Source organism: Pipra filicauda, unplaced genomic scaffold (genome assembly GCF_003945595.2).
Source record: "Pipra filicauda isolate LSUMZ 115617 unplaced genomic scaffold, ASM394559v2 scaffold151_size3305965_pilon, whole genome shotgun sequence".
Taxonomy (NCBI): domain Eukaryota; kingdom Metazoa; phylum Chordata; class Aves; order Passeriformes; family Pipridae; genus Pipra; species Pipra filicauda.
Window position 1 is genome coordinate 296,410 of NW_024104007.1, and position 12,465 is coordinate 308,874.

The 12,465-nt window shown below is 44.6% G+C and overlaps 1 protein-coding gene across 1 annotated transcript; it reads left to right on the plus strand.

Moving 5' to 3' along the window:
* Positions 1 to 10,409: 10,409 nt before the first annotated feature.
* SIVA1 (SIVA1 apoptosis inducing factor) lies at positions 10,410 to 12,465 on the plus strand. Its single transcript, XM_027716505.2, has 4 exons — positions 10,410 to 10,685; positions 10,775 to 10,954; positions 11,601 to 11,757; positions 12,230 to 12,465. Exons 1-4 carry the CDS (start codon positions 10,568 to 10,570, stop codon positions 12,285 to 12,287), a joined length of 513 nt encoding a protein of 170 aa, XP_027572306.1. The 5' UTR covers positions 10,410 to 10,567; the 3' UTR covers positions 12,288 to 12,465.

A 12,465-nucleotide genomic window follows, 5' to 3' on the forward strand; every position in this document is an offset into this window, starting at 1 on the left:
TAGTTGTTCTAAAATACCTTCGTGCGTTATTAGTATCTGTACATTTGTGGAGTAGACACTGCTTGTTAAATATTTGCCCATCAGTCATATGAGATGGTAAGAAAAAAAAAAACAGGAGAGAAGGTGTTCTGTAAGCACATACACTTTACAGCTTCCATTAATGTAGAAAATTTTGGCCAACAGCTGCCTTTTTCAGTGGTTGAAAACAGTACAAATTTTAACACTGTCTAAATAAACGTGTTTGGCAAGAAAAAAATAACATCTTTGTCAGAAAAAATAAAGCCAACACTGACGTATTTGAACATTTTCACAGTCTCAAGATAATGCATCTTTCCTGTGTCAGGCGTCACCTTTCGAGAGCTGAACACGTACTCCAGAGTTTACTCTGCAGGCTTGTAGAGTCTCAGACAGCAGTGTTGGGCTTCAGGTGATACCTTTACAGCGCCTGAGAAGTGGCAGAGCACTTCAGACAGTTTAGGTGGCCACTGAAATCCTTAAAATACCGTGAGTAGAGGCACTGGAGACATGTTTTCTTACAGGCTGCAGGATACAGTCAACTGTACGCGCCCTTCCAGCAGAGGTGTCAGTGTCCATCTTCATCTTCCCGTATGGGGCATAAAACTTTCCGTGCTAACTGGGCCTAATTCTTCAAATGTGAGGAAACAGTGTTTGCTGCTGAGGTTTGTGGAAGCCTGGCTGGCCTGTAAATGGAGATAGTCCCATGCAAGTGGAGGCAGCCTTTGGTGAATCTGACAAAATGAGAAGCTTGGAAATACAGTCACAATCATAAAAACTTGTTTCATGGTGTTCTTTGCTTCTGAAGAGGAAACTCCCAGTGTCAAACCTACTGTATTTAGTCCTGTTTCCATTGAGATTCTTAAAGTAGTGCAGCCCTCTGCCACAAATGGAGACCTGTCCTTCGAGTTCTGAGTTCTAGATGGCTGACAACAAATGGCAAAGACCTTGGTAAGCTTGAGGGCTTGGCAATGGAAAGCTCCTGAAGTGCAGGAAGAAGTGAAGGGTTCCCCATGTCTCAGTACAGACTGGGAAACAGCTGGCTGTGGAGAAGCTCTGCTAAAAAGGATCTGAGGTTTACAGCAGATGCCAGGGTGAATATGATGCACTTGCATCTTAAATAAAGCAAGTGGCCTACTGAGCTGTACTGGAATAATGGTCAGGAGATGAAGAAAGGTGTTTTCCATTACTCACATTGGTGAGTAGTACCACTAATTCCTACTGCACATCCATGGGCATCCATTGTAATGGCATGTTTTATATCCTTAAGAATTGGGTGAAGAAGAAAGGGAGAACTGGGAAGATGATGTGACATTCTAGTTTCTTCAAGAATCTGCCTTGCAACAGGTAAGACCAGCTACGGTCCCAGTGCACAGTCACGTGTATGTCAGTGCCACTGTTACAACTTTGCTGTTCAGTTACCACCCCAAAGCACCAAAACCAGGCAATGCAGTTCAAATTTTGAGCTTTTCATTTCATGCTCCAATTTTCTTCTGCTTCAGTTGTTCCAGCCATCGAGGCTGTGCCCTTGTGGTGCCCTTGGCAATGACCATTATCACTGTTTCACACTTTGGTTTGCTCTACAAAGTAGTGCACCCAGTTTGGGTTCCTTTCCCACGGAACCAAACAAGAAATGCTCTCCAGCAGTGCCCCTGCTATGCTCCAGATACTACTCAGAGTTCAGTCCATGGGACCTGACAAGAGCTGGTCGGAAGCCACCTTCCACCTACAGTGTGGATATTGGGTCCTGAGGACCAAGTGCTTTGTGTATTTCTTCCTGTAGTGCTGCATTGCCTGCTAATATAGACACAGCTTTTGCACATCAGCCATTCCATCTCCTCTTATCCAGTTCTTTTTCCACTTTATACTGATCCCTAACTAATAAGCAATTATTTTCTATATCAAATGCTTAATGAAGTCTAAATAGGTTATAACCACCTTATTTCCTTTATCCATAACATTAGTTATTATTCAAGATACTCAGAGGTCATCTATTGTTAAGTCTACTTTGCATTTTATCCTATTTTACATTTACCTTCATGTTTTTAGTGAGCCTTTCCTTGAAAATATTGCTAAGTCTTATGAACTACTGAGTATAGGCTGTTAACCCTCTGGTTGTCAGCATGACTTTTTCCCTGCCTCCTGTGAAAGTATTTCACTTTCAGTTCTCAGGTAATACAATACCACTCTCAACTCAAAAGGTTATTAAAAGTATTTCTTCCTGCTTTGAAATTGCATGGAGCCATTCTTTCAAAATTCAGGAATGCAGTTTGTAGCTGGACCAACAGGGCCTCAGTCATATCTAAGTGAGATAAAATACAGCTTGAAGACATTTACTAAGTTCACAAAAGGTTTTCCTTGCCATTCTGAAACAGCATTAAGTTTCTATCTATAGCTTCTAAAGGAGATTACTGGAAAAGGGAACTAAGACATCAAACCCATTCCCTGAGGATTTGGTCCACTGATTTTAAGTACATACATTCTGCAGAAAAAATGAGAATGTGCCTTCCGTGATCTCTAGTTGCCTATGCTGGGTACTGAAATAAGTAGCATCTCCAACTTTGCTAGAAGAACTGAGGTTGGAGTGGGAATAAAACAGCAGGAAGTTCGTGTGCTGAGTGCTGAACTTGGCCTAAAGAACAGCTGGTGTCTGGGACAAACTAGGGGGTGGCTGGAAATTTTTACGAGCTAGGAGGAATGTCGGGCTACTTGCCTTCATTACTCAGTCAGTTATTTAGTGCCAATATCACAGTTTTATGTTCAAGCCAGTTTTTTCAGTGGAGATACATTTGTTTATGTAGGTAGCTCATCCTAGAGTTTAGGTAGTGATAAAGAACCAGTATTAGAAACAGAGCCAGTACTGAGCACCTTCACCAGCAATCTCGAGATCTTCTAAATCTTGGAGACAGGAAAGGAGGAAAGGACAGGATTGTGTCACACCAATATTTTCTCTGAAAACCTCATGCAGAAAAAAAAAAAAAAGATGAATGCATATGCATGGCAGGAACCTACTGAGCATAAATATACAGAATAAGCTTTGATGCATTTTAATGTACATGAAAAAAAGGTCAAGTGAAAGAAATAAAAGAGATGTTGTCTAGTTAAGGCATTACAAATGGGATAAGGCATTTTGTCTATTAGAGATTGATTTGCCCCACACTACATAATTAAAATACCAAGGCTGGTACTGATGGAAGTCAGGGCCCTATGCAAAATGCATTGATGATTTCCATGCAGGGGAAACATGCCAGCAGCATGAAAAAGTCTCATTCTATTAATTGGCACCCTGGATGGTAGGCCTAGGACTGAGCATTACTTTCACAGCTCATACCACACCACTCATGCGAACTGCTCAGCAGAGAGCCAAGAGAATGAGTGCCTTCAAGACTTCCCAGCATAAACAGATTTCAACCAAAAGGGCTGTGCTAGGAAAATTTCCACATTAGCCCTTGTGATGGTCCCTGTAGCTGTGGCATGTTATCTGGCAACGTTCAGGGAATTGGCTTGACTCTGTGCAGCTTCTGTTTTCTGCACAGGCATCTTCTCTGTCCAGGACTGACAGCACAGCCACACATATTTAAAATAAACACACTTTGTGAGGTGCTGCTGGGGATGATTTGTGAGACACAGTGAGTGCAGAGAGCCTGGCATAGCCCCCTGGAGCTGAATGGATGTACCCTGAGTTATTCCAGAGGCAAACATGTGAGGAACAACATATGAAGCTGTCTTGAAGAAAGGATTCATTTCCACAACAAAATAACAAGAACAGGGCTGGATGCAGCTGCAATGTGGAGGAAGGAAAGTTTTGCCCAGCCCTTGCCATGTCATGTGTGGGAGAGGATGTTTTGTTCTGTGCAAGTGCTAGTGAAAGGGCAGAGCTACTTCTCAGAGCCTTTCCAAGTAAATCCACACTGAATAATGTAATAGCATGACTTGGACACAGATTTAAAGAATTCCTAGGACAACGACCTAGTATTAAATGAAAAACATTGTCGCCTGCAGAGAAGGAAAGCAGAACACTTGGCACCATGTTAGGTTAGGAGTGGCTGTTATCACTGTCAGAGCTCAATTTCCTTTTTTCATGGCAGATTAAAATAATCTGGAAAGAAGCAAAATAAAAGGAAAGTGCGTGGCAACAGAAATGAAGGCACACTACTGGTGGAAAGGCCAGGAACAACAAACATGAAAAACATCTTGGAGAAAACAGCCCCTTTGTAAACCCTGTCAGCAGAACAATAACATCTTCACAACAGCAAAAATAATTCATAGTTTTGAGAGTGCCCTCTAGTGTGAGCAGGACCTTTGGGTGCTCTGATCTCCTGAGCAGCGCTGGTGTTTCTCAGAGCTGGCAGGACAGAAACACGCTATGAAATTCAACCACACCGTGCTAATTTAAGAGCAACCACAGCAGCATGGCAGAGCCTCGGCTTAACAGCAGCATTCCTCAAGAGCCAGCCCTTAATCCCACACATCACCAGTTTATCAAAAATTATCTTGATGCATAAACTAATTCATTAAGATGAGGGCATGAACTCTGTGTTATCGAGTCCCTGTAAAATGACTTGCTCTTGTGAACAGACAATGTCTGGTCAGGGTGTAGCCCTTTGAGCCGAGCTGTACACATGTTGTCTCTTGAGGCTGATGTACTACACAGCAAGAGGAAGGTACCGAAGAAAGGAAAGGGCCATGAACCCTTTCAGAAAAAGCAAGTTTATTCAAGGAGGTTTGGGGGTTTTTTATCTTCAAATCCATATTGCAGAGCGCAGGAAGGACAGTGCAGTGGGACCGAGCGCGTGGGGTGCGGTGCTTCACCCCAGGCCTGACGAAGGATGTGTGTGCCTCCTGATACCCCATCCAACCTAACACAGGCCGCATGCTGGCACATGGCCAACCACATCAGCTTCTATAATATACTTAAAAAAATTTCCATAGTATTCCTTTGACCATTTTAGCATGAAAACATTACAGAAGAAACAGCGAATTGGCCAAAATCCACTCATTTTATATCAATACAATTAAGGAAACTGGTTATTTGAAGAGGTGTAAGAGACAGAGTTCCACCTCTAGGTATTGTGTTTCAGTTTGTTTCTAAATGGCCTAATAATGAAAGAACAGAATAAGCGGGGAATTTTTACTACGAGCACAGGGAGGGGAAGCCTTTGGTATAAGTGAAGCTGAAGGGTAAGATTAAGTATATTGAAGGCCTTTCTGATGCTTATGAGACCCTGCTGTTAGGCATTTGGAACAATCTAAAAGCTAATATAATCTCCTGGATTGATATTTATGTCCCACCTGTTCCTGACATGGAATACTTTGACTTGTTACTGTAGGTGGGTAAAGGTTGCTTGCAAAGCAAGGCATGGAGAGGAAGAAGTAAGACTGATGAATATTTAGATTCACAAAGCCAAATCAACTATCCTGTATATTTTTTCTGACCCTTCCTAAAACAGCAGGCAGAATTTTCCTCAATTTGCTCTGTTCCAAGCTTTTAAGTTATTTTCCTTTTAAGAAAGCATGCAGTATTGAGTTGCAATGTCTGTGACTTACACTGCCTGTGATTTTTTTTTCCAGTCTACCTGTTTATTTCTAATCATATTTTGGAGTAGCTGGAAGCATTGACTGACAGATAAACTCTCATTATGATTGTCTTACAGATGGATCAGATGGATCACAAATAAACAAAAATATTTAACTCTAATTGCTTATTGGAGTATTAAAAATCTAAATCTACACCTTTTATAGGCACTCAGGGGAGGAATGCTGAGACCCATTTATGCAATATAATAGCATTTCCCTGAAAGCATCACTTTGGTACTTCATTAGTAACCAAAATGGCAAATTGTATGTCAGGAATTATTAGGGAAGGGACCAAGAAGAAAACACCTTTAAATTCATGCTATCCGGGTGAGTAGCATACCTGCAGCTGATACACTGGCCAGCCAGTTTCAGGAAGGATGTCAGGGACTATAAGAGGTATGGAAAAGGACATCTGAGGCTTAGGTGTGCTGGGTGCCCTCAGCCACACAGATCCCTGCTGCACAGAGCTCTTGGGGCACTCAGGGCTCCCTCCCTTCCCATATGGCTTTCCCTGCTGTTCACTGGGATGTGGCACAGGTGATGTGGATCAGGACACACTGCAAAGGAGTGCTTCAATGTGAACAAAATACATCAGCTAGAAGGAAAAATGAAGGAGGATGATAGACATCTTCATAGTCATGGATGTTATTCAGAGAGTCAGTAGAGCATGGTTATTCATCATCTTTTATAAAATTAGACATAGGAGACAAACAAAGAAATTAACAGGCAGCAAATTGAAAACAAACTTGATGAAACATATTTTTATAAATAATGTATTTATAAATAATATATTGCTCAGTTCTAGACCCTGCTAGACAAAATAAGAAATTAAATGTTACTGGTTTTGAGAAAGGGACTAGAAAAATTCCTGAAGAGTGGGCCTGCTGACAGCTGTTAAACATTAAGATCCAGATGGAAATTTTGGCTCAGAAAATTTCTGACCTCTAAAATGTAGAAGTGATGAATTATGGCCAAAGTCCTTCTGTGTGTGCCCTGACTTTCTTGAAGCACAGGTAGAAATAGAATATAGGAAAGACAGACTTAAAAACAGCGGTCCATTTTGATCCTTAAACTTGCTTACTGAAAATGGAAACCACTGAAAAAAAAATGAAATGCAATTTTCCTTTTTGCTGTAAGTGACAAAGCTATCAACCAGGCAACTTGTCTGTAATATTCACATGGGCACAGGAGAAGCACAGTAGCAAGAAAAAGACTGTAATTTTTATTCTTTGGGCTTTTTTCACAAAAAGGTTTTCAAGGATAAACCAAAATCATTGTATTTCACAATTACCTCTGGTGGTTCAGGATTTGTTTGGGTTGTTTTTTCACATTCAGAATCTCATTAACTAACCTGAAAAATCATGAGCATTAATTTTCAGGAATGCTCAAGGCCTGCAAGCTTTGCCAGATCAGAGCTCAGCCTTTCTGCTACTTTGAAATCACCAGTGAACTTTCCTCAAGGGTTACTGCTCTGAAACTAATAAAACACTCAGCACCATTCTGTTGGATAACAAGTCATCAGACAGGCAGGTGACTCAATTCCCTTCCTGCAAGATGCTCAGGTGTGCTGGTGCAGAGCAGATGGAATTGTTTTGCCTTCATAGCTTACAAACAGGAGACAGCTTATCAGTGGCAGATGTTATTGAGGTTGAGTCTTGCAAAGCAATTAAGAGATGTCACCACCCAAGGCTGACTCAGAGAGCTGCAATAGAACATTTCTACATCTGCCCTGCAGTGGGGGGTGGTGGCACATGTCAAATGTAATCAGCCCTCGGGGAAAGTCCCTTCCAACTCAGAATATTCTGTGATTCTCTGTAAGTGCCCTTAGTGACAGCACCAGCGGCACTGCTGCAGCATGAGCTGCTCTCTTTCAAATCTAATTCATATGTGAGATCAGTGTTCCAGAGCACTCCTTCTCCACAAGCAGAATAGTGCTTTTAGCTCTTTTTTCATAGTTCAGCTGGTTCTCAGACAGCCAAGTTCCATCCACTTTTGTCCTGTGCTGTATTAATGAAACGTGTATGATCTGCTGCCCTCTATTCCAACAGGGCTCCTTCCTACTGGGATTACATTCTACATGCTCCCCAGAGAGCTTCAGGGACATCAGAGTGTACAGCTAATGAATATTTACAGAGAAGTTTTTTTAAAGAGAAAGGAAAGACAATGAGTTTCCAATAAAAATTCTCTACTGAACATCCTTAAGCATACATTTGCAAATAAGTGCAGAAAAATCCAGAGCAGAAACCTTTACAGCTAAAGAAAGCATGGCAGGAATCAGACTTTGGAGCTCAGGAGGGATTTTTGTGAATTACTCTGAGTTAGAACCATAGCTTCCAATCCACAGACCACAGGGATGGGCTGATCAGCTCCACAGACAAAAAAAAAAAAAATCATATTAATCTGTGTCAGTTCAATGTGGTTGTACCTGCAAACTGTCAGCAGTTCAGCAAATGGTGGAAACATCATTTTGGTGTTTGAACAATGCTCTCAAGCACATGGTGGGATTTTTGGGGTTGCCCTATGCAGAGCCAGGAAGTGGACTCGATGATCCTTGTGGGTCCCCCTTCCAACTCAAGATATTCTGTGATTCTATAGATGTAGTTAGACACTGTGCTCAGTACTGGTCTTGGTGTCTCAATAGTTTTGGAAGAATTTGAGAAATGAAACCAGGGTTAGTCCGTTAGGTATTGTGGCCCATTTTCAACACATAGATCTATATTGTATGTCTTGCATATTGCACTTTCATATAAATGATTGCCATTCTAAATATTATGCTAGTATTGAAATCATACACAAAAACTTTTATGAGTTTCCAAGTTAGAGAAAACGCTTTAAAAATATTGATTCTGTCACTATTTTGGGGGGAGTTATTAATTGCTTGGGATTTTTGGTGTTTGTTTTTGTTTGTTTGTTTGTTTTTGTTTGGTTTTGGTTTTTTGTTTTGTTTTGTTTTGTTGGGTTTTTTGTTTGTTTTTTTTTTTCAGAAAGAAATGTACATCTGTTCATGTAACTTGTTCTTGACCAGATTAGAACAAAGAAACCAAGAGTGTTCACAAGTCCTTTGGACTCAGTAGATTGTAAATTTATTCATGGAAAAATCACTCCTGCACTTGGTTGTGATTCTTTCCAGAGTCCTAGAGTCCATACAGGGGCAGTTTTGGATTCAGACACCTCTCTGGAAGACCTGCAACTGCCCTGTCTGACTATGTTCTTCAAATGACACAAAACATTGCACCGGAACATCACCCCCAGTTTTAAACTTGTTCGCCCTGAGGAAAACAATGTATTTTCAAAATATACACAGTAACCAGTCCGACTGCTACTTGGAACGGTGCCTGAGGCTTTTAACCTCTGAAACCGCACCTACAGAGTTTATTTATAAACGGCAAATTAATTACAATAATCCCCTGCCACAGCAGAAAGTCTCAGTGGACTCTGGATTTAGCTGAACCTGGCCACCAGACCCCAAAAACTCACTGTGCCCACAGTGGTGAACCCACTCCTGCTCTTGGCTGCTCTGAGGAGCCCCCTGGAGTCCCTCTGCCAGACAGGGGGTCTCCAGCCTCCTCGGTATTTTTTTTTTTTAAGTGAATTCTCATGCTTTTGCACTTTTTTTTTTTTTTTTTTTGGTTCCACAGCATTCAGACTGCCCAAACCTGGGCAGGGGTTGAGGCTGCAGGAAGAGCTCGGTGAGCAGAGCATAACCTGCAGAGGGAAGGCAAGGCAAAAAGCACTGACGGGCAACGAGGTTCATTAACGACTTGGACACAGGACTTAAAGAGATACTAAGTAAGTTTGCAGATGATACAAAATTGGGAGGAGCTGTAGACTTCCTGGAGGGCAGAGAGGCCTTGCAGAGAGACCTCGAGGAATTAGAGGACTGGGCAATCACCAAGCGTATGAAGTTTAACAAGGATAGATGCTGGATTCTGCACCTGGGACATGGCAACCCTGGATGTACGGATAGATGAGGAAAGGGACCTGGGGGAGTCCTGGTCAATGGCAAGTTGAATATGAGTCAGCAGTGCCCTGGCAACCAGGAGGGCCAACTATGTCCTGGGGGGCATCAGGCAAAGCATCACCAGCTGGGTGAGGAAGGGGATTGTCCTGCTCTGCTCTGCAGTGGGGCAGCCTCACCTTGAATATTGTGGCAGTTCTGGGTACCACAAATGTAAGAAAGACATTAAGCTATCAGAGAGTGTCCAAAGGAGGGCAACGAAGATCATGAAGGGCCTTGAGGGGAAGATGTGTGAGGAGCAGCTGAGGTCACTTGGTCTGTTCAGCCTGGAGAAGAGGAGACTCTGAGGAGACCTCATTGCAGTTACAACTTCCTAGTTAGGGGAAGAGCAGGAGCAGGTACGGATCTCCTCTCTGTCGTGACCAGTGACAGGACCCGAGGGAATGGCCTGAAGTTGTGTCAGGAGAAGTTTAGGTTGGACATTAGGAAACGGCTCTTCACCCAGACGGTGACTGTGCACTGGAACAGGCTCCCCAGGACAGTGATCAAAGTACCAAGCCCGACAGAGTTCAAACAGCATTTGGACAACGCTCTCAGACACATGGTTTGACTCCTGGGGTGTCCTGCGCAGAGCTCAGGGATTGGACCGGATCACTCTAGTGGATCCTTTCCAACTCAGACTACGCTGTGATTCTGTAGGTCTGTGTTTCTGGGCAAACCCGAGTTCCAAAGCTCGTTTCTCTCTGCCCCGCCGGGTCCCCCCGGTGCGGGCGCAGGGAGGTGACGCCTGCGGGGCGGTGGCGACGGGCGGGGCCGGGCGGGCGGTTCTGCCAACCCGGGCGGGCAGCGCCGGGCGCTCGGGACGCGGCGGGAAGCGACATTACAAGGACGAAGCCCTCCCTTCCCTGCGGGAAGAACCGAGCGGTACCGCGGCTCCCAAAGTGCCCGGTCGGGGATGTTCGGCCCGGGCCCGGCGCGGCGGTGACGCGGCGGGGGCGGGCCGGGGCCGGTCGGGCCATGCCGAAACGCTCCTGCCCCTTCGGGGAGGCGGCCCCGCTCCAGCTGAAGACCCGCGTGGGGCTGCGGGAGCTGAGCCGCGGCGTGCGGGGCGAGGAGTATCGGCGGGAGGTGTTCGGTGAGCCGGGGGGGCGGGCGGCGGGGAGCGCCGAGGGATGTGATGGGGAGGCCGACCCTAACTCTGCTCTCCTCCTCTCCCGCTGGCAGAGAGGACCCGGCGGCTGCTCTTCAGGGGGGCCCAGGCGTACATGGAAGGCGCCGGTCCCGCCGCCGCTCGCCCTCCGGAGCCGGAGCCGCCCGGGGATGCGCAGGGAGGGGGGCCCCGCTGGAACGGGCAGCTCCTCATCGGCCACGACGGGAAACTGCTGCGGCGGCCTGCGGAGAGGGGTAGGTGCCCGCTGGGCCCGGGGGAGGTCACAGAACCGCCGAATATACTGAGCTGGGAGGGACCCACAAGGATCAATGAAGTTTAGTTCCTGCCCTGCACAGGACACCCCCAAGAATCACACCATGTGCCTGAGAGCGGTGTCCAAACGCTTCTTGAACTCTGTCAGGCTTGGTGCTGTGACCACTTCCTTGGGGAGCCTATTCCAGTGCCCGACCACCCTCTGGGTGAAGAACCTTTTCCCAATATCGAACCTAAACCTCCCCTGACACAGCTTCATGCTCCCCTCGCGAGGAGGCTGCAGACTGCGATGAGTGGTTTCAGACTGCGATGAGTGGTTATAGACTGCATAGTTCTTCTTTATTGACTTTCCTCAAAGGAATTGTTAGATTTGAGCTTCGCTGACAGATTTGCGAGCTGTCACATGTATGGTCTGCGCTAGAATCCTTTAGTGGCTTGCCATTGAGCAGAGAAAGAACCAAGAAAGTTCCAAGCAGCGCTCGCTGTGGCGGTGCCTGCCCCTGTGTTCTGTGAAGTGCTGCCACCTGTAGCTGTGAGCGGAGGCTCCGCAGCTCTTGGGACTTCCAGGTACTTTCTCTGTCTTGCTCTAAAGTGCGGTCACTTCTTAATCGTATCTTTTCCAAGCAGTTCCACCCGTGGGAGCTTCCAGAGCCTGCTCATCGTGTGTAAGAACCACTGATGTCAAGGAGGTGTGTACGCAGTGTGACCGGTTTGTCTGCCAGAGCTGCAGCAGGCTCTGCAGCTGCTGTAACAGGGTTGCCTGCTCTTTGTGCTCCACTGTTGAGTAAGTGCCTTTCAAGTTTCTAAGCTTATTTTAATTATATATGCCCTAAAAATTGGACCCAACCGGTATCTAGCTCATCCACGTAAAGGACTTAAACTCTTTTTAAACTTCAGCAGCAGTAAAACTGTCTGAAACATGCCAACCAAAATGCCTGTATGAAGCAGCATTATGAGTGTAGGTCTAGTTTAGCTTCTTATTTAAATGCTGTAGGAGGCAAAAATTCCCCTTGCTTTCCCACCAGAAATGTAGTGTGCTGACCAATCGTGAATGAATGCACTCTCAAGGAATAATCCTAAGGTTTTGCCCTCGTTGTTAACATTTCTGTGATATAAAGAAATACTGAGTGTGCTGTGTGGGAGTCCCGTGGTTACAGTTGATAATGGAATAAAATGGCATTTATTGCTATGTTCCAGAAACAGTTGACACACTGACTTTGTTTCTTCTGGTTTTCTTTTTTTTTTTTTTTCCCTAGTTATGCTGATGTGGGAGAGCAAGTTCTCTGCAACGGTTGTTCGATATTTCAAGTCTGAAACTTGATGAAATAACCCTTGTGGCTAAAATGTCCATGAATTTCATGAAGTCTTCTCCTTACAGCTGGTCAATTAATCCTTTTAGCATGTGAATTAGTTACAGAATTTCTATGTTTTATATCTTTATATTGTACTTTTAAATATTGCAGCTAAATAAACATGTATATTTTAAAGCTTT